The sequence below is a fragment of the Callithrix jacchus genome, chromosome 9, assembly GCF_049354715.1.
Source record: "Callithrix jacchus isolate 240 chromosome 9, calJac240_pri, whole genome shotgun sequence".
NCBI lineage: Eukaryota > Metazoa > Chordata > Mammalia > Primates > Cebidae > Callithrix > Callithrix jacchus.
The window spans coordinates 38,550,374-38,573,003 of NC_133510.1; the positions used below are offsets into that span (position 1 = coordinate 38,550,374).

A 22,630-nucleotide genomic window follows, 5' to 3' on the forward strand; every position below is an offset into this window, starting at 1 on the left:
TATTTTATCGGCCAGGCACAGTGCCTCACATTTGTAATCCCAGCACTTTGGGAGGCCAAGGCAGGTGGATCACCTGAGGTCAAGAATTCAAGACCAGCCTGGCCAACATGGTGAAACTCCATCTCTACAAAAACACAAAAATTAGCCAGACATGATGGTGCACACCTGTAATCCTAGCCACTTGGAGGCTGAGGCTGGAGAATTGCTTGAACCCAGGAGGTGGCGGTTGCAGTGAGCCAAGATAGTGCCATTGCATTCCAGCCTAGGTGACAGAGCGAGACTCAGTCTCAAAAAAAGAATATGTTTTATCGCTTTACTATACTATGATGATGTTTCAAATCTGTGAAAGAAAAAAGGGTGTGTGTGTGTGTGTGTGTGTGTGTGTGTATGGGGCTTTTAGAATTCAATCCAGATTATTAGTATTACTTTCCAATATGAAATGTAATACTTCGGCTTTTTTTAATTTCAAGGAAAAAATAGTGTGTATGGGAAAAAAGTGAGACATACTAAAAATGCAAATGATTTATTTGAGAAGAATTTATATACCTATATCAATTAATATATACTGATAATATCCAAACAATTCAAAAATATCTACATTGCAATAGTATTTAAACAATGCATGACAATGAGGTGCTATATTCTCTACAGAATTATAAAAATCAATCCTACTGAGTTCCTCTAGTATTTTCTTTTCCCATCAAAGTCAGAGAATCCTCTAATATTTTCATAAGCTTAGAAATCACCAAACATTGTGTTCCCAGAGCTGGCAGTAAGTCACTTAGGCATATTTTTTCAGGCCAGGCCATGTCCTTCAGGATGGTTCCTTCTGCTCAGCTGCAGCTGGGCCCACAGGCATACGAATTAATTGAAATATATGTTGGTGAGAGGTTATACTCAATTCACTATTTATTTGAGCACCTGCTAGCTCTCTCGGTGTTGGGTTCTATGGCAGAGACAAAGAAGTTCTGACCATGTCCTATTAAAGCCAAGACCGTATGGTAGGACTTGACCGTGTTGTTCCTGCCCTACAGCATCTCTGAACATCAGATGAAAGATCTGAAAACCATTACTGGAGCAAATGTGGTCATCCATCCAGAAGGTATTCATTTAACTGATGTACTGTGCTTCTGCATGCCCATGAGTCATGATTAAAGGACTGTTTTGAAGCCTCCGTGACTATGAACACATTGTTCATTGCCAGCCCTCAGGGTTGCCCACCTGATTTCCACCTCCTACATCACATTTGGGGTCTTTCAAAAAGAATGGGTTTTAAACCTACACGCCTACAATATATCCAAAATTGCTGAGAAAGTGAACATCTGAATGACATATAAACACCTTAACCCCCACTGCTGTGGAGAGTCCCCATCAGTGTGTGGTTTTCAGCATCTTCCATGTGAATAGCTTCCTTTTCTAGCCTTGATCCAGTTTCATTATATGTGGTTAATGATAAAACTGCTACCGATTGCCTTGGCAACATATCTGTTTGCTAAAAGAGGAACTAAACTGTGAGGTTTATTTTAAATATTCTACCTGCCAGGTCCCTTACACTAATTTAGGAAATATATTTTTTAAAAAGCAATATATATTAATAGCCTAGAGATAGTAGCAGAAAATATTTCATGTAAGTTAACATTCATGAGAATGTTAGTTTATTATATTTTTAAATATAAATCAGAGAGCTTTGGTGCCATTAATGTTTTAATATTCCCCATTAAAATATTCATTCTGGTCCAATGTTTATACTATATTTAGTCTTCTAGTAACTTCCTGAATTTTGTGCATATTAAAATTTCTCATATAGGAATTTATGGTTAAATTATGGAAGTATGGTTAAAGAAAATAAAGATTACTCTGTGGAAGCCCCAACTGTAGATTGTAAAACAATCAATAATTAGTGCTTTGAGGCTAGATACTATATAAATCAAATAAAAATGCAAGGTCTAAACTCAAGAATTTCTGAATCTTGACTGTAAGTTCAAAGCAAAAGGAACTGTAGCCTCATAATTTGGTTATGTTATTTGCATTCCACTTCGACATTCCTGTGGTTCTGTCATTTTTTTTTTTTTTTTAATCAAATTCTGGTGGTAAATGAAAACCAAAGAAATGGAAGAGTTTTTAAAAGTGAACTTCAATGCTAAAAGGTAGCAAATCATAGAACGGCCAAACTCTGCAAAATAATTAAATAAAAGGAAGCATTTTATTCCATGTTTCGCTTTGTTAGCTAGAAGCTCCCTTTCACTGTTATCTCTGGTTTTGCTCCCAGTTCTGGAAGTTGGGTAGGCAGCTTTCCCAAGAAATGAGAAGAACATGACAGGGCCTGCTCGCTGTTGGCATATAAGCATATCTAGGCTACATTTAGGGGCACAATGCTAGTCTGCATACACCTTCACCCTGTAATTAACTATTGCTAGTGTAATAGGGTTCTCACCTCCAAAAAATCGTTTTTCTTTTTTTTTTTAGACGGAGTCTTGCTGTGTCACCCGGGCTGGAGTGCAGTGGTATGTTCTTGGCTCACTGCAACTTCCACCTCCCAGGTCCAAGCTATTCTTCTGCCTCAGCCTCCAAAGTAGCAGGAACTACAGTCGTGCACCACCACACCCTTTACCATATTGGCCAGGCTGGTCTCAAATTCCTGACTTCATGATCCACCCGCCTTGGCCTCCCAAAGTGCTGGGATTACAGGCGTGAGCCACCACACCTGGCAAAAATAATCTTTTAAGGAGTTGTTTTTCTGATTTTCAAAGGGACTATTCTACTGAATCATTGAATTCTATGAGTATTCAAAACTTTTAAACTTTACCTTGGTTTAGTTTGTTTTTTATTTATTAAGGACGATTACATAGCTAATTAGCAGACTACCTGGTACATAATGATATCTACATGAGTTCGTCGTTGTTGTTGTTGTTGCTTTGCAGGTTTTTTGAGACTCTGTCACCCAGGCTACAGTAGCTACTGTACTCACCCAGAGTACAGTAGCAATCAGGGCTCACTGCAGCCTCAACCTCTCAGGCTCAAGTGATCCTCTCACTTCAGTGTGCCAAGTAGCTGGGACCTCAGGCATGCTCTGCCACCACAAGCAGCTAATTTTTTTTTTTTTTGTAGAGACAAAGTCTCCCTATGTTGCCCAGGCTGGTCTCAAACTCCTTGGTTTAGGCATCCTCCTGCCTTGGCCTCCCAAAGTGCTGGGATTACAGGTGTGAGCCACTATACCCAGTCCTAAGTGACTTTTTAAAAGATAAGAGTTACCAAGAGTTTAAAAGCCTAAATCATTATTACTAGCAGTTGTTGAGCACTTGTTAAACGCCATGTAATGTACTAAGGGCATTTATTTATGCAGGATTCATTAATTCAATGTATTCCTATTTTCTGCCTATTCTAGGTCCTGGAGAACAGCAGTTAAGCAAAACAAAATCTTTCATAGAGTTTATATTCCAGCAAGGAAGCAATCAACAATTAAATAAGTCAAATATAAAGCATGTGTGATGAAAATAAGTGTTACGGAGAAGTAAGTGGAGAAGGGAAAGACTGAGTGACTGTGTGTGTGAAAAGGTCTCATCCAATAAGTTGACAAAAGAGCAGAGGCCTGAAAGAAAGGAGGTGGTCTAAAAGTGGATCTCAGTCTGGGCAACATGGCAAAACCCCATCTCTACAAAATAAAAATACCAAAAAATTAGCAGGGGGTGGTGGCATGCACCTGTGGTCTCAGCTACTTGGTGATGGGGGTGAGGGTGCGGAGTTGGGTCGATTGCTTGAGAGATGGAAGTTGGAGTGAGCAGAGATTGTACTACCACACTCTGGCCTGGGTGACAATGAGACCCTTTCTTTTTTTTTTATTTTCTGAGATGAGTTTCGTTCTTGTTGCCCAGGCTGGAGTGCAATGGTGCTATCTTGGCTCACGGCAACCTCCGCCTCCTGGGTTCAAGTGATTCTCCTCCCTCAGCCTCCCGAGTAGCTGGGATCACAGGTACCCACCACCATGCCCAGCTAACTTTTGCATTTTTAGTAGAGACAGGGATTCATCACGTTGGCCAGACTAGTCTCGAACTCCTGACCTCAAGTGTGTCATCCTCCCAAAGTGCTGGGATTACAGATGTGAGCCACAGCACCTCACCCAAGACCCTTTCTCACAAAAAAAGAAAAAGGAAAAGAGGCTCTCTGGCACCACTAAAGAACTTACTCATGTAACCAAATGCCAACTGTTCCCCAAAAACCTATGGAAATAAAAAATTTTAAAAAAGAAAAAGAAAGTGGATGTCTGGGCTAGGTGCAGTGAGTGGCTCATGCCTGTAATCCCAGCACTTTGGGAGTGGATCACCTGAGGTCAGGAGTTCAAGTCCAGCCTGGCCAACAAGGCAAAACCCGGTCTTAAAATACAAAAATTAGCCAGGTGTGGTGGCACATACCTGTAGTCCAAGCTATTTGGGAGAAGAATTTCTTGAACCCAGGAGGCGGACGCTGCAGTGAGTCGAGATCACACCACTACACTCACACCTGGGCAACAGAACAAGGCTCCATCTAAAAAAAAAACAAAAACAAAAAAGGAAGTGGATTCCTCAGGGATGTTGAACATGGTTATGTACTACTCATTGTTTAACTTTTACAACTACACTACTGATATGGTTTGGCTGTGTCCCCACCAAATCTCATTTTGAATTGTAACTTCCCATAATCCCTATGTGTAGTAAGAAGGACTCAGTGGGAGGTAATTGAATCATGGGGTGGATGGTTTTATAAGGGACTTTTTCCCCTTTGCTCGGCTTTCATTCTCTCTCCTGCCACCCTGTGAAGAAGTGTCTTCTGCCACGATTCTAAGTTTCCTGAGGCCTCCCCAGCCTTGAGGAACTATGAGTCAGTTAAACCTTTTATGTTTATAAATTACCCAGTCACAGCTGCGTGCAAACAGACTAATACAACTATGTAGTACTTTCATTGTTCCCATGTATAGATAAGAGAATGTACAAAGGTATAAAAGTATAAAGAAACTTGCTTGTGGCCATATACTTACACGAGGTAAGCTAAGGTTAGAACCTAGATCTTCCTCACTCACAAGCTGTGCTTTTAATCACCTTCCCTCCCCTCAAATCACCCAACAATCCAATAAAGATTTCTATGTGCCCAATTATTAGTACCTCCCCAACAGGATAATCAATTCCAACCTTACACTTAAAAAAATTAATTTGAGAGGAAAAAAGTATCTGAGGTTTGGCTCATTAAAATAAATAAGTGAAAAAAATCCTTCCTATTCCCCTGCTGAAGAAAGAATCTAATTGGAGGCAGAGCTGACATTTTAAGTAGTGGCTCTTTAGGCACAAAATAACAAGGGATGCCCCAGCTGAAACCGTTTTTCAAAGCAGCAGATTCTGGTCTGCCAGAAGAGGCAGAGAGACAGAGAGAGAGAGGAGAGACAGAGACAGAGAGAGAGAGAAAGAGAGAGAGAGAGAGAGAATGTTTTTGGATGTTTCTATCATCACTTACCTTCAGTTCACCATCTCAGCAACATGGTTGGATGTTTCCATCAGGCTATACAACCAAGCTTTACACAAGGTGTAATTTGCCTAAATAGTGACCCACCCTGCTGGGGTGGGAGCAATTGCTTCCAGGACCCACATCCATATGGCTCCCACTTAGCCATATGGCCTGCTCACAAAGGATGGCAGAACTATCACCACTCTGTTGTCCAGGCTTTCAGTCCTTTGATTTCCTCTTCATGGGCACTCATGTAAAAAGGGAAGCTATATACCTGTGCATTAAGTGTGTGTCTAAGCATTCAGTGTGTGTCTAAGGGCAGAAGAGTGTGGGTAGGAAACCAGAGACGAGGGAACCTGCGTTCCCCAAACACTCCAGACTTGAATAAGTGGGGTTTTGCAGCAATTGAGTGATTTGAGGGAAAGTGAACATAAAAACCCAAGCCATCAAAGGGAAGATTATCTTACTTAATACCAGTGATACATGTTTTTCTTTCTGCCTCTTAAGTCCAAAGAGGAAAATCAAGACAAGTGGCTTTGGTTGTAAACTTTAAGGTCAAGGATCCTTTCTGTTGAGCTTAGCTCTCAGGTTCTCAGTAGTCAACTGTGTGTGAAACATAATTAATAGCACGATAAATACAAGTTGTGGAAGATTCGACTAAAAGTTGGAGGCCCTCTCCATGGATATCTCTGCAAAGAGCCTGTCATAAAGAGGACTTACTCAACGTTAGCAGGCCTATTTAAAAAAGCATCGTCCATTAAAATTCATTTCTTCTCCAGAGCCTCTTGTTGGAGTTTCTCTGTGTGGGTGTGTTCGTAAGAGAGGAATGGGTGAACCAGTTACTGGGTACAATTTGTGTATCTTCAAGAGAAAACAGCTCTCAATGAGGAAGAACATATGTTTCTGGGACTGCATCTGTGCAAAAAGTACATCGTCCTGAAGTTGTACTAAGAAAAAAAAAACAAACCACACTCTTAAAAAGTCTTTTATTTCACTCATGTCATCTTCTTGGCACATTTCCCCTCATATTGCCCTTTCCGCCTGAGCAAATAGCCCTTTCTTACCCTCAGGTCCAGCAAAACCAGGAAACGTGTCCAACAGTCCGACAAAGCCTGACTAACCAGACATACTACTCACTCGTGGATCCTGAAGACAAGCCTCAGTCCAAGAACAGCAGTAACTCGAGGGCGCACCTGCCTGCAAGGCAGCCCCTCCCTGTATCAAGCGGAAATTCATCCTGCCCAGCGCCGGGCGTGGGCAGAGCGGAGCGCAATCCCAGCAGGCTGTATCCGCCGGGACTTCGACCACGTGCGCGACCCCGGGCGAACCGCGCCCCTCTCCCCACCTCCCCGCGGGCGGGCGGGCTGGTCCAACTCACCAGGTGTCCGCGCGCGCGCAGCGGGGCCCGCCCCCGCCCCGCCCCGCCCCCAGGCCCGAGTGCGCGTGCCCGGCCGGAGCCGCGCCCCCCTCCCCAGGGAAGCCCGGGCGTTCGGCCCTCGAGGACGAGCTCCCCCAAGCCCGGGCCTCTCACCGGCGCGGGGGCGGGCCAGGGGCGGGGCCGGGGCCGGGCGGGGCGGGGCGGGGCTCGCGCCAGAGCCCCCAGCTCCGCCGCTGCTTCGCCCGCGAGTCCTGAGGCAGTCGAGCGGCTTGGTCGCCCCCACCGACCCCATGGCAGCCCCCGGCGCCCCAGCTGAGTACGGCTACATCCGGACCGTACTGGGCCAGCAGATCCTGGGACAACTGGACAGCTCCAGCCTGGCGCTGCCCTCCGAGGCCAAGCTGAAGCTGGCGGGGAGCAACTGCCGCGGCGGCCAGACGGTCAAGAGCCTGCGGATCCAGGAGCAGGTGCAGCAGACCCTCGCCCGGAAGGGCCGCAGCTCTGTGGGCAACGGTGAGTGGAGCCCGCGGCTCCCTGGCGCCGCCTCCTGGCCCGCACCCCGTTACCCCATCCTATCCTGCCCTCACCCCACTTGCTGGGAGTGCAGAACCTGGTGTTCTGCCCACCTGTTGCTCGCCGCCCTCGGTATGACGGGTTTGCTTGTGGAAAGCACTCTTTTCCATAACCTGTTACTTAGCTTTGTCATATAGGTACATATGTATGTTAAATATTGTACATATCTGTCAATGTTAAAGAACTCACTTGGAAATTTAACCCCTTTCTTTTTCTACTCCGCCCGTCCGCACCCCTCGCTGGTGCGGACTGAATTTGGAGGTTCAGGGAGTCGAGCAACACCTTGAGATGCTATGCAGAATTTTGGTATGTACTATCTTTTTCTGGGAGAAGGAGCCCTTCTTCACTTTTATTAGATTCTTTAAATAGTTAATGACCCCCATAAATATCTTGAAAAAGAAAACCCGACAGCACAGGTGCTCCTACAACCTATAAATTGGGATTGTGCTGTTTTGTGCAAGTACTTCGGGGCGCTCCAAGTGTAGGAGGCGAGTGGTGGATCTAAGGAGTGAAAAAAGTGGCTAGGAGGCTTTGGTCCTGGGAACAAACACGCCCAGGAGAAAGGGGACTTTGGCCCTGCCGGCAACACCCCTGCCCTCCTGGCTGCGCTTCCCACCCCCACCAATGCGGGCGTGGTGCAAGGCTGACCCTCCAAAAAATTAAACATGGAGGTGAAAGGGGTGTAAGCACACACACGCATACTATGTCTGTGATCGATAGACGGGGGAGGTGGAAGGGCAAGAAGATGGCAAGCCACTTGTGAAAATTAGGGAACATGATGTATCCTTTTCTCCTCTGCTAAAGTCAGGTGATCGATCAACTCAGTAACTCTTGTTGTGCGTGTGAGTTTGCATTATAAAAGCACTATGTTGGCTTACTATAGCAAAAAGTTTTAAAGAAGAGGAAAGAAATTGAGTAATTAAGTTGGAATATCTGTTTCCTCCATGTTCAACTGTTTCTGTATGAAGTAACTTGTGCATTGGTGAATGTAGGCTAACCCATTCTAATTTCTATTAGGAAAATAGAAAAATCCTAACAGGCCAGACCACAGTTTTAGAACAGTAGAGTCTGGGAGGCTATACTGTTTATATAAACGAATCCTAAAGAATCAGGTAGTCAATGATTATATATTAGAAAGGTATAGAGAAGATGTTCAAAGATTGTAGTTAATATAACTGAGTGCCTACTATGTGCCAAGAACTGGGCAATGTAGTTTGCATTCATTTTATATGTGTGTGTGTGTGTGTGTGTGTATTAATTTTATATATATATATATACAGTTTGTATTTAAAAACTTGTAATGAGCTAGGTATTTCAATCCTCATTTTACAGATAAGGAAACTAAGCAGTTAAGTAACACTTAAGTTCTCATAGATGGTAACTGGCAGAGTTGGTATTTAAACTCCCAAACGTGAATTTTAAACCTCTTAGCAGTTTTATCATTAAGTTTTAAAATTATTAATACAAAATGGGATTTATTAGATGCTAAGCCTCTCGGTGGCCCCCTTCCATTTTTCTCTAAATAAAATTTAGGATGTTCTGAAAAGCTGGGGAGGTCTAGACAACACAGAACTGCCACAATACCTGGGGGGGAAAGACCTTAAATTTAGACTTAGGTGTCTGACCAAAGACTACGGGATGACTGAGGCCAATCTTTGACCCGTGGAGCCATTACACCCATTCAAACTAAAACCAAACCAGCTTCCTCCACGTGAGGAACACAGGAGGCATGTTAGTTATTCTTTCTTATCCTTTGAGAATGGCCAGCCAGGAAGAACAAGCAGATACAACTATTCCTAAATGGAGGGAATGGAGCCATGAACAGAAGAAAAGGGAATGTTGCTGGGCATCTATATACTTTGTGCCTATTCCAGAATCTTTATTATATCCTTAAAACAATTGTGTGAGATAGGTATGAGAATCCATCTCACATATGAAGTATTTGTCTGTCAGCATTTGTTGGAAGTGTAATCCCAGCTCCATACATAATCTGTTCTCTCTACAGTATAATGCATCAGTTGTGTGGTGAATTCAGCAAGCATCAGATGAGCATGTTCTTCATACAGGGTACTGTGCAGGTGCTGAATTAAACACAAAGACTCTGCTTGCTTTAAGCAAGAAGTTGAAAGTCTAAGGAAGGAGGCCAACCTCTAGAAAAATACTTTACCAAATAAAAAGTAGTAAGTGACCCAAAAGAATAGCTAGTGTATTATGGAGTTTAGAAGTATAAATTGTTTGGACGTGGTAGTTCGTGTCTGTAATCCCAGCACGTTGAGAGGCTAAGGTGGGTGGATCATCTAAGGTCGGGAGTTCAAGACCAGCCTGACCAACATGGAGAAACCCTATCTCTACTCGGAATACAAAATTAACCAGGCATAGTGGTGCATGCCTGTAATCTCAGCTACTCAGGAGGCTGAGGCAGGAGAATCTCACTTGAACCTGGGAGGCAGAGATTGCAGTAAGCAGAGATTATGCCATTGCAATCCAGCATGGACAAAACTCCTTCTCAAAACAAAAAACAAAAAGCTCATGCCTGTAATCCCAGCACTTTGTGAGAGTGAGGTGGGAGGATCATGAAGTCAGGAGATCGAGACCATCCTGGCCAACCATGGTGAAACTCCATCTCTACTAAAAATAAAGAATTAGCTGGGTGTGGTGGCATGTGCCTGTACTCCCAGCTACTCAGGAGGCTGAGGGAGAAGAATCACTTGAACCCTGGAGGCAGAGGTTGCAGTGAGCCGAGATTGCGCCACTGCACTCCAGCCTGGCTACCGAGAGAGACTCTGTCTCAAAAAAAAGCTATTAAGTTACTCCTAGTGGCAGGAAATTTTGAAAAACTTCCTGGATGTAGATCTCAGAAATTCCGTAGGACTGGACAGAGGGAGGTGATTGGAGGAAGATCACTCTAGGAGGGAACGGAATGAATATTTCACAGTTCACAGAGTTGATATGGTAGAACAAAGGGTACTATCTTGGTCCTTCTGCTATAATGCTTAGGGCAACTACTTGACTGGCTCTTCCAACTAAGGAAGAAAGCCTTTGAAATATTTTGATTGCAACAGCAGCTTCCCAGCAAGCTGAAATACACTCTGCAGCCTACACAGAAGTACAAATCAGGCAGAGAGATAAGGCAGCAAACAACACCTACTTACTTTAAAGCCTCAGCTTTCTGAGACTCAAAAAGGAAATCAGCTTCAAAGGAATTTAACATTAGCATGCCATGAAACAATTACCAGGGGTGGTTCGTATATATTCTTTAATTAAAGTTCTTTGAAAAGGTCTGGGGGCTTATGGTGGTTCTCAGTATAATTTTTATTTTCATATTACTATCCTGTCTCTCAAGTTGAAACACACAAGCAATTGTTGAAACAGTACTGGTCTGGAAAAAAATCCTGTATCAACACAAGACATTCCAGGAAAAAAAAGACCCTGATGTTAACTCCTGTTAGCTTCAGGCCCCTGGAGAATTCTGTGTTGTTGACAAACCTGTAAGGTTGAGACAATGGATAAGCTGCTGAAAACAAAGATGAGATAAATGTGGCTGATTTGTTGATAAGTATCTTGCAAGGTTCCTTCACCCTTTGACTTCTTTCTAATGCCTTAGTATAGCTGGGTGATTTTCATTGTAAATCACTCAGTGACTTTTGGTGTTATTTTTAACTGTGCTGAACATTTTAAAGTTGGCTGTAACTCTTTGGGAAGGGGGCCTTCAGAGGTGTATAGCAGCATTGTGAAGGAAGTCTGTGTTGTAGCTAATAGTTAAAATCTTTTTCTAAAAGAAACAGAAGACATTTAAGAATTGTAAGTATTGGCAAAAGGAAAAATTAGAAATGTCCTTATCCTATTTATTACACTTGCCTTAAAAGTACTGTTTGTTACACAGTTCCTCTCCTGGGGTACCTGAGTAGGTAGAAAGTTGTGTTTTAAATTGTTGTATTTACCACTTATAAAGCACAGTGAACAATCCCGTAATGCAATTTACAACATCTTTGGAAATCCACCATAAAACTTGAAACACACTGTTATCTTAGGTGATTTTCCTGATGAAGCTGCTTTTAAATATCTGTGATCAAAGTGAATTCTGGGCCGGGTGCTGTGACTCATGTCTGTAATCCCAGCACTTTGGGAGGCCAGGACGGGTGGATCACCTGAGGTCAGGAGTTTTGAGACCAGCCTGGCTAACATAGTGAAAACACATCTCTACTAAAAATACAAAAAATTGGCCAGGTGTGATGGCGCATGCCTGTAATCCCAGCTACTAGGGAGGCTGAGTCAGGAGAATCACTTGAACCGGGGAGTCAGAGGTTGCAGTGAGCCAAGATCGTGCCACTGTACTCCAGCCTGGGCAACTGAGCGAGACTCATCTCAAAAAAAGTGAATTTGGGAGAGAGAATTGAAAATTGGCTCAGGGTAGCAAAAGAAAGGTAGTAACTAGGTGCTACTGTTTAAAAAAAAGTAAGACATTGTTCAAACTCTGCATAAATTCTTCCTTTGACAAAAGGAATCCCAGGAATGAAGCAATTCTGGGGAGCAAGGTGACTAAAGTAGGAGGGATCAGGAAAGCGGGGGTGGGGGAGTGGGGAGTGAGATGGCCAGTGGCAGGGCCTTGGGGCTGCTGCTCTGAATGTGAGGTGTCAGTAGCACACTGGATTGAATGTACCTCTGTGTCTGTGTAATACAGCCTGTGAGCCACTTTTTGTCCAGTGCCAAGCCGATAGAGTTCGGTAAGCCCAAAAGAATTATGTGGTGGTCTTTTGTTTTTATTTTTAAAGACAGTCTTCTGATTACAGTAAGTCATATGAAATAATGTTAACAACATGGTGGTTACAAAAAAAAAAAACTTCACACCCCTAGAAATGTTGAGAACACATATTTTAGGGGTGAAGTTTTGTTTCAGGGTAAAGTAAGGGTGCTTCAGAATCCATGGAACTGTAAGAAACCAGAATTAGACCCAGAGTAACATGGCTTGATTATGAAAGTACATTTTTCTATGTGTGACAGATAAGATGCAGGAAATTACCTTAACAGGAGGAAGACTGTTCATTTAGGCTCTTAAAAGACTCTGTTAATGTTATCTAGGTGCCCTGTGCTAGGAGTTCCACAGTCATGGAAACAGAAGGTAGCTTATTTTATTAAATATTCTGGGTATTTGTAGTTCACATTGGCTCATTTTCTCAAGGTTTTAGGTAGGAGCTTTAAAAATTTTTTTACATTTATTAAAATAAGGCTATATATACTTACATTATTTTATCTTCACATAGTTTAACATTGATTTTACCCCACAATTGAATTCCTGGTCTGATCAATACAAATTATTAAATTTTTTAATTTTTTTCTCTGAGAGGACAAGCATATTATAGGCAACCTATCTGTGATAACAGTGAAATATAAATATGTTGCTAAAACCTCTGGAGTTTATAAATGAGACAATTAGTATGGCCTATAATAAGATGATGTATTTCCATCTCAGGTGACATTCAACAGTTTAAATTATACAATTCTGAATGTTGGACTTCAGGTATTTTGTGCCTGTATGCAAATATATGAAGACAAATACTGTACTTCTCTTAGGGAAGTAAATTAACAGTAAAAGGCAGCAGTGCAAATAGGAATACACAGTAAATCAGGAGAAAACCTTATTTTTCTGTTAGAGGCAGCACCTTGATCCCCTGACTGGTATAATATGAATACTGAACTGAACAGACTATCAAGTCCTCTCATAATAGAAACATTAAAAACCTGTGTGTATCTTTTCTTTTTTTTTTTTGAGACAGAGTTTCACTCTTGTTGTCCAGGCTGAGTGCAATGGCTCGATCTGGATTCACTGCAACCTACGGCTCCTGAGTTCAAGTGATTCTCCTGCCTCAGCCTCCCGAGTAGCTGGGATTACAGGCACCTGCCACCAAGCCTGGCTAATTTTCGGTATTTTTAGTAGAGACGGGGTTTTACCATGTTGGCCAGGCTGGTCTCGAATTCCTGACCTCAGGTGATCTGCCCGCCTCAGCCTCCCAAAGTGCTGGTATTACAGGTGTGAGCAACTGGGACCGGCCTGTGTATCTTTTCTACAATGCCATTACTGGTGATTGGACATAAATACAGTTGTAATGTTCTTAAAGTGCTTAAAGATAAACGCTTGAGAGCTCAATATATAGATTTAAATAAAAATGGAGAGTTGGAAAAAAGAACTTTAAGCATTTGAAAACACAACCTGCCATTATTATTAAAATAATTCACATATTTATATTCTTGGACTAATCAGCTTTACGCTTAACATTAGTTAGCCAAAGCGGTCATAATCAAAGTTCTGCAGTTCCTTGATTTTTAGAATTTGTGGATGGAAACGTTGCTCATTAGAAGCTTAATGGATTATTTTTTTCTGAATCTCTCAGTAAGCCATTCATGAGGTGGGTGTGGGGAGGCATCAAGCCTATTGGATCTTGATTACTTTTTTCACTGAAGAATGAAAACAAATGGGAACTTTTCTTGACAGATTATATGAACTTATTGCAGGCCACCAAAATATTACAGATAAATATGTAAGCCATACAGATAAAAGAATGATAGTAAACATATACTATCCAAATGTAGAATCAACCTTGCCAAAATAAATAAAGTCGGCCTTTCTAATAACTTAAGAATAAAGTCTGCCTACATGTTGGGAGAAGCAACTTTTTTTCCCTCTCCATATACCTGGAATGACAGAGAACAGTGAAAACAATTTGAGCACCTTCCATCTACCCCAAGACAAAAGCATACATGTGACAATCCTACTTACATTTTAGTTCCATTCTGGTGAGCCACAGAATAGATAATTGATTAAGCGCAAACTGAATTTGTGTAACTAGGATTTCTAATGTACAGGTATTCTGACTAATCAACAATTAACTTGTCAAGTGCTGGTGCAAGATTGTGCTAGAAGTGATAGTGTAAGATACAGTTATTTCAAAATCTCCTTGGAAGAAAAAATAACCTCTTCTTGCTTTAACTTGGCCCCGCTCCAATCCATTCTCCACATAGTTACTAAGGCGAACTTTCTAAAATCTTAATGTATCCTTTCCCAGTTTAAATTCCTTCAATTTCTTGCTGTTATCTACAAGAGTAAAATTATTGAGCATGGCATTCTAAGTTCTTTGAGACCTGATGCCTGCAACTTCTCAAACTTTATCCCTGAGGCCACTACCCTTGCTCCCCACCAAACACACACAGGCAGTGTATCTTGCTTGGTATTCCTACCCCTCCCCATCTCCCTCCCTTCTCTCTTGCCCAGTTAACTCAGTTCAGTTGTGTCCCTTATAGGCAGCCTCCTTCCCCCTTCTCCTTCACCTCATACCACAGAGGGAGATCTTGAATGCAAGTTAAAGAATTTGATAACCGTGAGTCACAGATGTTTTCACAGGGAAGAAACATGAAAAGTGCGGGGGTTTTGTGAAAATACATTGGACAGATTTGGTGGATTTAAAGTAGGAACAGACGAAGCACAGTGGCTCTTTCCTATAATCCCAGCACTTTGAGAGGCCGAGACAGGAGAATCACTTGAGGCCAAGAGTTCAAGGCTGCAGTGAGCTCTGAATGCACCACTGCAACCCAGCCTGGGCAACAGAGCAGACCCTGTCTCAACAACAACAAAAAAAAGTTGTGATAGCAGTTATGAATCAGTTGGGAGGGGTTAGCCCTGGCAAGTGAGAGGCAGGGAAACACAATGACTTCAGAGTCATTACAAAGAAAACCCGTAGTGAGTATTTTAAAGCAAAAAATAATTTGGAAACACCGCATATTCTCACTCATAGGTGGGTGATGAAAAATGAAAACACATGGACACAGAAAGGGGAGTACTAAACAGGGAAAAGGGGAGGGCCAGTGGGAGGGGGAGGTGGGGAGGGATAGCCTGGGGAGAAATGCCAAATGTGGGTGAAGGGGAGAAGGAAAGAAAAGCACACTGCCATGTGTGTTCCTACGCAACTGTCTTACATGCTCTGCTCATGTACCCCAAAACCTAAAATCCAATAAAAAATTTAAAAAAAATAAAATAAAATAAAAATAAATAATTTGGGAGTTCTGTAAATTCACTTTTTTTGATACTGGGAGTATAATGTGATATTTTCCATTGAAGTTATAAAGTCTTACAAGTTTTAAAGTCTTATGAGATATCTCAGCAAATAAATTGACAGGAATGCCAAAGTAAAGAGACAAGTTACAGAAATGAACAGATTGATTGATCGATTGATTGATTGATTCATTCATTCATGAGACAGGGTCTGTCTCTGTCACCCAGGCTGGAGTGCATCTTGGCTCACTGCAACCTCTGTCTCCTGGGCTCAAGCCATCCTCTTACCTCAGCCTCCTGCCTGGTTGGGACTACAGGTGCATGCCACCACACCCAGCTAATTTTCATAATTTTTTTTTTTTTTATACAGATGAGGTTTTGCCTGTTTGCCCAGGCTGGACTCAAATTTCTGGACTCAAGTGATCCGCCCACCTTGGCCTCCTGAAGTGCTGGGATTACAGACATGAGCCACCACGCCTAGCTGAGAAATGAATGGATTTAGATACTTTCAGGATATATCTATTTCATACTTCACTGGGATGCTAAATTACCAGTTTATAAACATAAATTCTACCATTACATATTCTAATACCTCAAACAAAATATGACATGAACACTTGTGATATGAAAGGGCTATTTAATGGCTCATGCCTGTAATCCCAGCACTTTGGAAGGCCAAGGCGAGTCAAACTCTTGAGACCAGGAGTTTAAGACCAGCCTGGCCAATATGGCAAAACCCTGTCTCTACTAAAAATACAAACATTAGTCAGGGATGGTGGCAGACACCTGTAGTCCCAGCTACTCGAGAGGCTGAGGCACAAAAATTACTTGATCCCGGGAAGAGAAAGTTGCAGTGAGCTGAGATCGTGCCACTGCACTCCAGCCTGGGTGAGGGAGAAAGACTCCATCTCAATTAAAAAAAAGGGAGAGGGAGGCTTTTAAAATGTATTTTTGTCATTATCTAGAGCAGTAATTTGAAAGATTGCTCCCCAAATGTCATAAATTGATATATCAGAGGATAGTTCTTGAATTGCTTAGGGGACTCCTGAAAAATAAGGACTCTAGTGGCTGGTATATTGTGAGTAATACAGCGATGGATTTGTCAGTCACACACTGGCACATGGAATGTGTGGCCCACTCTTCCAGGAGAGCTGGTTAGTCCCTGGCATATTCAACTTTGTAAGAACTCATAACCAGTACTTTCTAGCATATACCTGATAAACCAAGTTGTTTCTCATGGTTGATTATGTGAGCTGTGTTACTGGTCACAAAATATAGCACTGTACAACTGTATTGAATTTTCGGTAGCATAAAACTTTATTATGCCAGCTGCGGAGGCTCAGGCCTGTAATTCCAGCACTTTGGGAGGCCAAGGCAGGCAAATCACGAGGTCAGGAGTTCAAGACCAGTCTGGCCAACATAGCGAAACCCCGTCTCTACTGAAAAACAAAAAATCAGCCAGGTGTGGTGGTGTGAGCCTGTAATCCCAACTACTTGGGAGGCTGAGGCAGGAGAATCACGTGAAGCCTGAAGGCGGAGTTTGCAGTGAGCCGAGATCGTGCCACTGCACTCCAGCCTGGGAGACAGAGCAAGACTCCATGTCAAAAATAAATAAAACAACTTTATTAGACTTTTATCTGCTTTGAAAACAATTCTTCACCATAGTTTTTCCATCTTTTTCTTTCCTTTCTTTTCTTTTCTTTTTTTTTTTTGAGACAGAGTCTCACTTTCCATCACCCAGCCTGGAGTGCAGTGGACCAAACTCAGCTCACTGCAACTTCTGTCTCTGGGGCTCAAGCAATCCACCCACCTCAGCCTCCCAAGTGGCTGGGACTACAGGCCCATGCCACCACTCCCAGACATTTTTTTTTTTTTGAGATGGAGTTTCACTCTTGTTGCCCAGGCTGGAGTGCAATGTCTCAATCTCGGCTTATCGCAACCTCCGCCCCCAGGTTCAAGTGATTCTCCTGTCTCAGCCTCCCGAGTAGCTGGGGTTACAGGAATGCACCACCATGCCCGGCTTATTTCGTACTTTTAGTAGAGATAGGGTTTCTCCATGTTGGTCAGGCTGGTCTCAAACTCCCGACCTCGGGTGATCCACCCCCCTTGGCCTCCCAAACTGCTGGGATTAGAGGGATGAGCCGCTGTGTACCTGGCCTAATTTTTAAATTTTTACCTTTTTTGTAGAGATGAGGTCTCACTATATTGCCCAAACCTGTCACAAACTCTTAGACTCATGTGATCCACCCATCTCAGCCTCTCCAAGTGCTGGGATTGCTAGTGTGAGCCACCATGCACAGCCAACTATGGCTATCTAAACCAACACATTCTACTTATTTTTCAGCCCAAGCAAATGCTTACTTGGGCTGTTGTGGTTTCCATCAATATCTGGTTGTTCTTGGAAAGTAAGAATAGAAGATAAAATACTTTTTTTGTTGTTTTTTTTGAGACAAAGTCTCACTCTATTGCACAGGCTGGACTGCAGCGGACTCCGTCTCCCAGGCTGGAGTGCAGTGTCATGACCTCGGCTCACTGCAACCTCCACCTCCCAGGTTCGGGAGATTCTCCTGCCTCAGCCTTGCCAGTAGCTAGGATTATAGCTATTTAGCACCACCATGCTTGGCTAATTTTTGTATTTTTAGTAGAGACGTGGTTTCACCATGTTGGCCAGGCTGGTCTTGAACTTCTGACCTCAAGTGATCTGCCTGCCTTGGCCTCCCAAAGTGCTGGAATTACAGGCATGAGCCACTGTGCCTGGCGATAAAATACATTTTCTAAAAGTATGTAAGTCAAATGGAGATGAATCCTATGTTACATGCCAACACAGGCAGACAAAAAAACAAAAAAAAACTCCCTCACCGACTCAGGAGTTATGGACATACTATGGTCGTTGATGAGTCTCAGCATATTTTATGCTTTCTTTTAAGCTCCTACTTTTGCTAGTAAATGACTTTAAAGATCTATTCAAACAGGGCTTCCCCTTGTTGGCCAGGCTGGTCTTAAACTCCTGGCCTCAAGTGATCTGCCCACCTTGGCCTCCCAAAGTGCTGGGGTTACAGGCGTGAGCCACTGCATCTGGCCTCAATTTAGTTTTGTTTTGTTTTTTGTTTCTTTTGAGATGGAGTTTTGCTCCTGTTGCTCCACCACACTCAGCTAGTTTTGTATTTTTAGTAGAGACGGGGTTTATCTTTATTGTGTGGAGCGCAGTGCCTCACTCCTGTAATCCTAGCACTTTAGGAGGCCGAGGCAGGTGGATCACAATGTCAGGAGTTCAAGACCAGTCTGGCCAACATAGTGAAACCCCATCTCTACTAAAAATACAAAAACTTAGCATGTGTGGTGGTCAGGCTGGTCTTGAACTCCTGACTTCAGGTGATCTACCAGCTTCTGCCTCCCAAAGTGCTGGGATTATAGGTGTGAGCCACCACGCCAGGCCTCAATTTAGTATTTTTAACCCTAACAATAATTCATTATTTTGAGCAATGTTTGTATTGGTGACCAAACACAAAAGTCTTTTATCTATAAGAGCTGCTTTGGGAATCATATCATTCAGAAGGGAGAAAATTGCATTGTCCTGTGAAGGCTTCACCTCTGCAATCTTCTGAGGAATTCAGAATCCTGCCACCATCAAAACAGACCTCCCTCACCATTACCCCCACCCCCAAAATTGGTTTGACCTGAATTGCTTGTTATTTGAGAAGGGTGGAGTTTAAAGTTGCTATGCAACTACCTACTTTATTTTCCTTAAAGTGGGCTCCATAAAATGCCCATGGTGTTTTTAGAAGAAACAATTTAGGGCCTGGCACACTGGCTCAGGCCTGTAATCCCAGCACTTTGGGAGGGTTAGGCGGGTGGATCACGAGGTCAAGAGATCGTGACCATCCTGGCCAACATGGTGAAACCCCGTCTCTACTAAAAATACAAAAATTAGCTAGGTGTGGTGGTGTGCACCTGTAGTCCCAGCTACACAGCAGGCCGAGGCAGGAGAATTGCCTGAACCTAGGAGGTGGAGGTTGCAGTAAGCCAAGATCGCGCCACTGCACTCCAGCCTGGCGCCTGGCGACAGAGCTAGACTCTGTCTCAAAAAAAAGAAAGAAGAAAAAACAATTTAGGTAATGTTGCCTAAGAATGTTAATTTGAAATATTTCCTAGTAAATCATCCCCTTCTTTAGGAAACATCAAAAACATAGTAGGCACTGTGCAAGGGAAATGAATGGCTGGAAAACAGAGCAGTGTCATCATGCTCCTCAGTGGTGGGCCAATCAAAAACAACCAGAAAAAGTCCAATTCAAGCACCCAGGTCAACTTAGCAGGACAAAAACCTGCTCTGCAACACAGTGTAAAATAAAGCATGCACACTCGTTTATCCCTGTTATTAGAACAGACTAATTCATGAAAAAATGTGAAAAATTTTTATGACTCAAATTCTATTTAAAAACCTTATCTCATTTTTGCATATTCCTTTTGCAGAGGTGAAAAGTTTTCTTACCGGTCACCAGATTTATGGCCAAGACTCCTGCAATAAAAGACAGATTAACAAGAGAAAATCATAACAAATTTATTTAATGTAAGTTTTATGTGACATAGGAGTCTTCAGAAACAAAGACCCAAAGAAAGAGGGAAGACTCTATTTTTATGGACAGTCAGGCAGAAGTCTAATGAGACGAAAGTGAGCCTGATCTAATGATAAACTGAGGAAATTTAGCAAGGCTTATTTGTTCAGATTCTTCCCTTTGTAACATTCCTTTCCTCCAGGTATAGGGAGGATCCTTCTGAAATGAGTCTTTGACCTAATTCAAGGGAAGGTCAGCTTGATTTTATATGGTCTGCTTCAGAGAGGAGGGGTAGGAGGAAGGTGTAAGGGTAAAACTTCCTGTACCTCCTGTTTCCTCAAATGCCAAGTGCTGTATTTTGGGATGGCATGTCAGAAACCCATCTTTACAACTTTGAAAGTATTTGAGTGTATGCTTCTCAGGTCAGCTTCTCTCTCAGCAGTCCTGTTAGTAGCAGAAATTATGGGAAACAGGCATCTAATTGATTTGTCCAGACCTATACAAAGTGGTAGATTGGGGGTTTCAGATGAAATCTATGGATGTCTTCAAAGTAGGCAAGATACCTATTTCTTTTTCGAAGTAAATAAATCCTTTGAAAGAGAATCACATCTCAATTTTCAGTGTAAGAAAATCTGGATTTTCATGTTGGATTTGTTTAAAGCAGGATGCACCTGTGTGTATGATATGTTTTTGTTTGCTTCTATTTTCAGAAAAGGACATGGCTATTTTATATGTTTAGCGGTCATCATATTATCTTATTCTCTGATTGAACAGAAAGTGACTTAAATTTATATCCATCCTTATTGGTATTTACTTTAAAAAAAAATTTTAGTCCAAAATTTCTTTAAAATCTTAGAACACGGGCGTTAATTCACCTTCAATCACCATACTGATCTCAAACTCATGACTGCCGGGGTGAATTAATCTGATTATTTGTTGTTTGAGATTGGCTGTTTATCCAGAGAAACCATCGATTATGCCAGCTTGCAGGCTGAATATCTGGAGTCACATCTTTCATGAGTATTCCACAGGAAGAGCGTCTGTGGTTTAAAAATTCCGTCTTATTTTATTCCCTGCTTCCAGCTACCTTGTAGTTATTTTGGGGACCATTAAACCAGTCTCAGTTCATTCATCTGAAAACCGAAGAAGCAGCTTTCTTGTAAGAACTTATGTTGGCAAATAAAGAATTAATATTTACAGAGTATTTGGAGTTGCGTAAGTGAAGGTTTTAGAGGAAAGAGAACGTAATTGTTTTTTGTCCTCATATCAAAACTATGATAATCATCCCTCTAAGGCCTTGATAAATGCCAATTTCATATTAGCCACCATCTAGTCAGACAGCAGAGACCAGGGGAAAGGAGGAACCCAGAGTTAGATCCTGACCAGTAGGTCTCTTTTCAATTTAAAGCAGGTAATTCAAGTTTCCCTAATTCTAAACAGAGATAATAGTAGCTGGCTCCACATCACAGAATATTATAAAGAAACATAAAATAATTTGAGCTTCTTAAAAGAAAAGTCATATTGAAATGTAAGGAGTTCACATAAGTTGCTTTAAAAAGCCTTAACACCCACAGCAACAATGTGAATATTTAACATCAGTTAAACATTTTAGTTCAATAAGCCTGATTGTAAAACTCACTGATTAATTAGCTATTTGATAGGATATACTGTTTCACTGGGTCCTGTTCAAGGATTCTTACACATTTAGAAAACCTTTGCACAGGATCTCAGCTTAAAGATGGAAGAAGCACGCTATTAACTGTTCCTGAATATCTACCTACTCCTGGCATTAGGGCAAGGGCATATTCCAGGTGATGATGGGCTAGAGGGACTGATTGACAGAATTTTTCTTGAATTCCTAAAAGTGCCTGCTTTCGTCACCTGCCATATTATTATAGAGTAACGGGAATTAATGGTTCCAGCTACTGTCCATAAATGACCATTAGTATTTTGCCATTCTGGATTGTTCTAGCTTTCATATATTCAGTTTTCATGTGGTCTAAAGGTTTGAACATGGATATCACTAAACTAATTTTTATAAAGCTAATTATGTATCAATAAGAAATAATGTTCTGCCTGGCCACAGCCTTTGTACAAAAACTTGTTTTATTAGGGGTGAGGGTGAAGGTAGTGTAAGTACTCTTCCCAGTCATTCCCCCTACCCCGACCCCTTCACCTTTCTGCATATTCCTAGTGCTGAGGGTACTCTGGCCCCCAGACCCTTCAGGATTAGAGCCTTTTTATGTTCCCTGTACCTGGCCTGCTAGCTTCCTTTCCCACACCAGCAGGTCCTTTTCAGGACTATGTCCGTAGTGGCCTGGGGAGGAGAGAAGGAACTGTGAGTGTGGAGTAGAGGATAAAGGATTAGCCTAGGCACAAGCCTCAGCCAACATAAAATGATAATATGAGGTCGGGCATGGTGGCTCATGCCTGTAATCCCAGCATTTTGGGAGGCTGAAGTGGGTGGATCACCTGAGGCCAGGAGTTTGAGACTAGCCTGGCCAACATGGTGAAACCCCATCTCTATGAAAAATACAAAAATTAGCTGGGTGTGGTGGTGGGCACCTGTAATCCTAGATTTTTGGGAGGCTAAGGCAAAAGAATTGCTTG

General features: G+C 42.3%; 1 protein-coding gene across 3 annotated transcripts in view; it reads left to right on the forward strand.

Moving 5' to 3' along the window:
- Positions 1 to 7,094: 7,094 nt before the first annotated feature.
- Positions 7,095 to 22,630, forward strand: part of PKP2 (plakophilin 2) — a 123,211-nt gene continuing 107,675 nt past the window's right edge. For 2 of the 3 annotated variants that reach the window (XM_002752378.6, XM_054238178.2), the window contains exon 1: positions 7,095 to 7,363. In XM_002752378.6, the coding sequence (XP_002752424.4) occupies positions 7,141 to 7,363 (223 nt within the window). In that variant the 5' untranslated portion in view covers positions 7,095 to 7,140. Of the gene's footprint in view, positions 7,730 to 22,630 lie in introns of all 3 variants that reach the window. The other variant, XM_009003647.5, reaches the window with a different exon arrangement.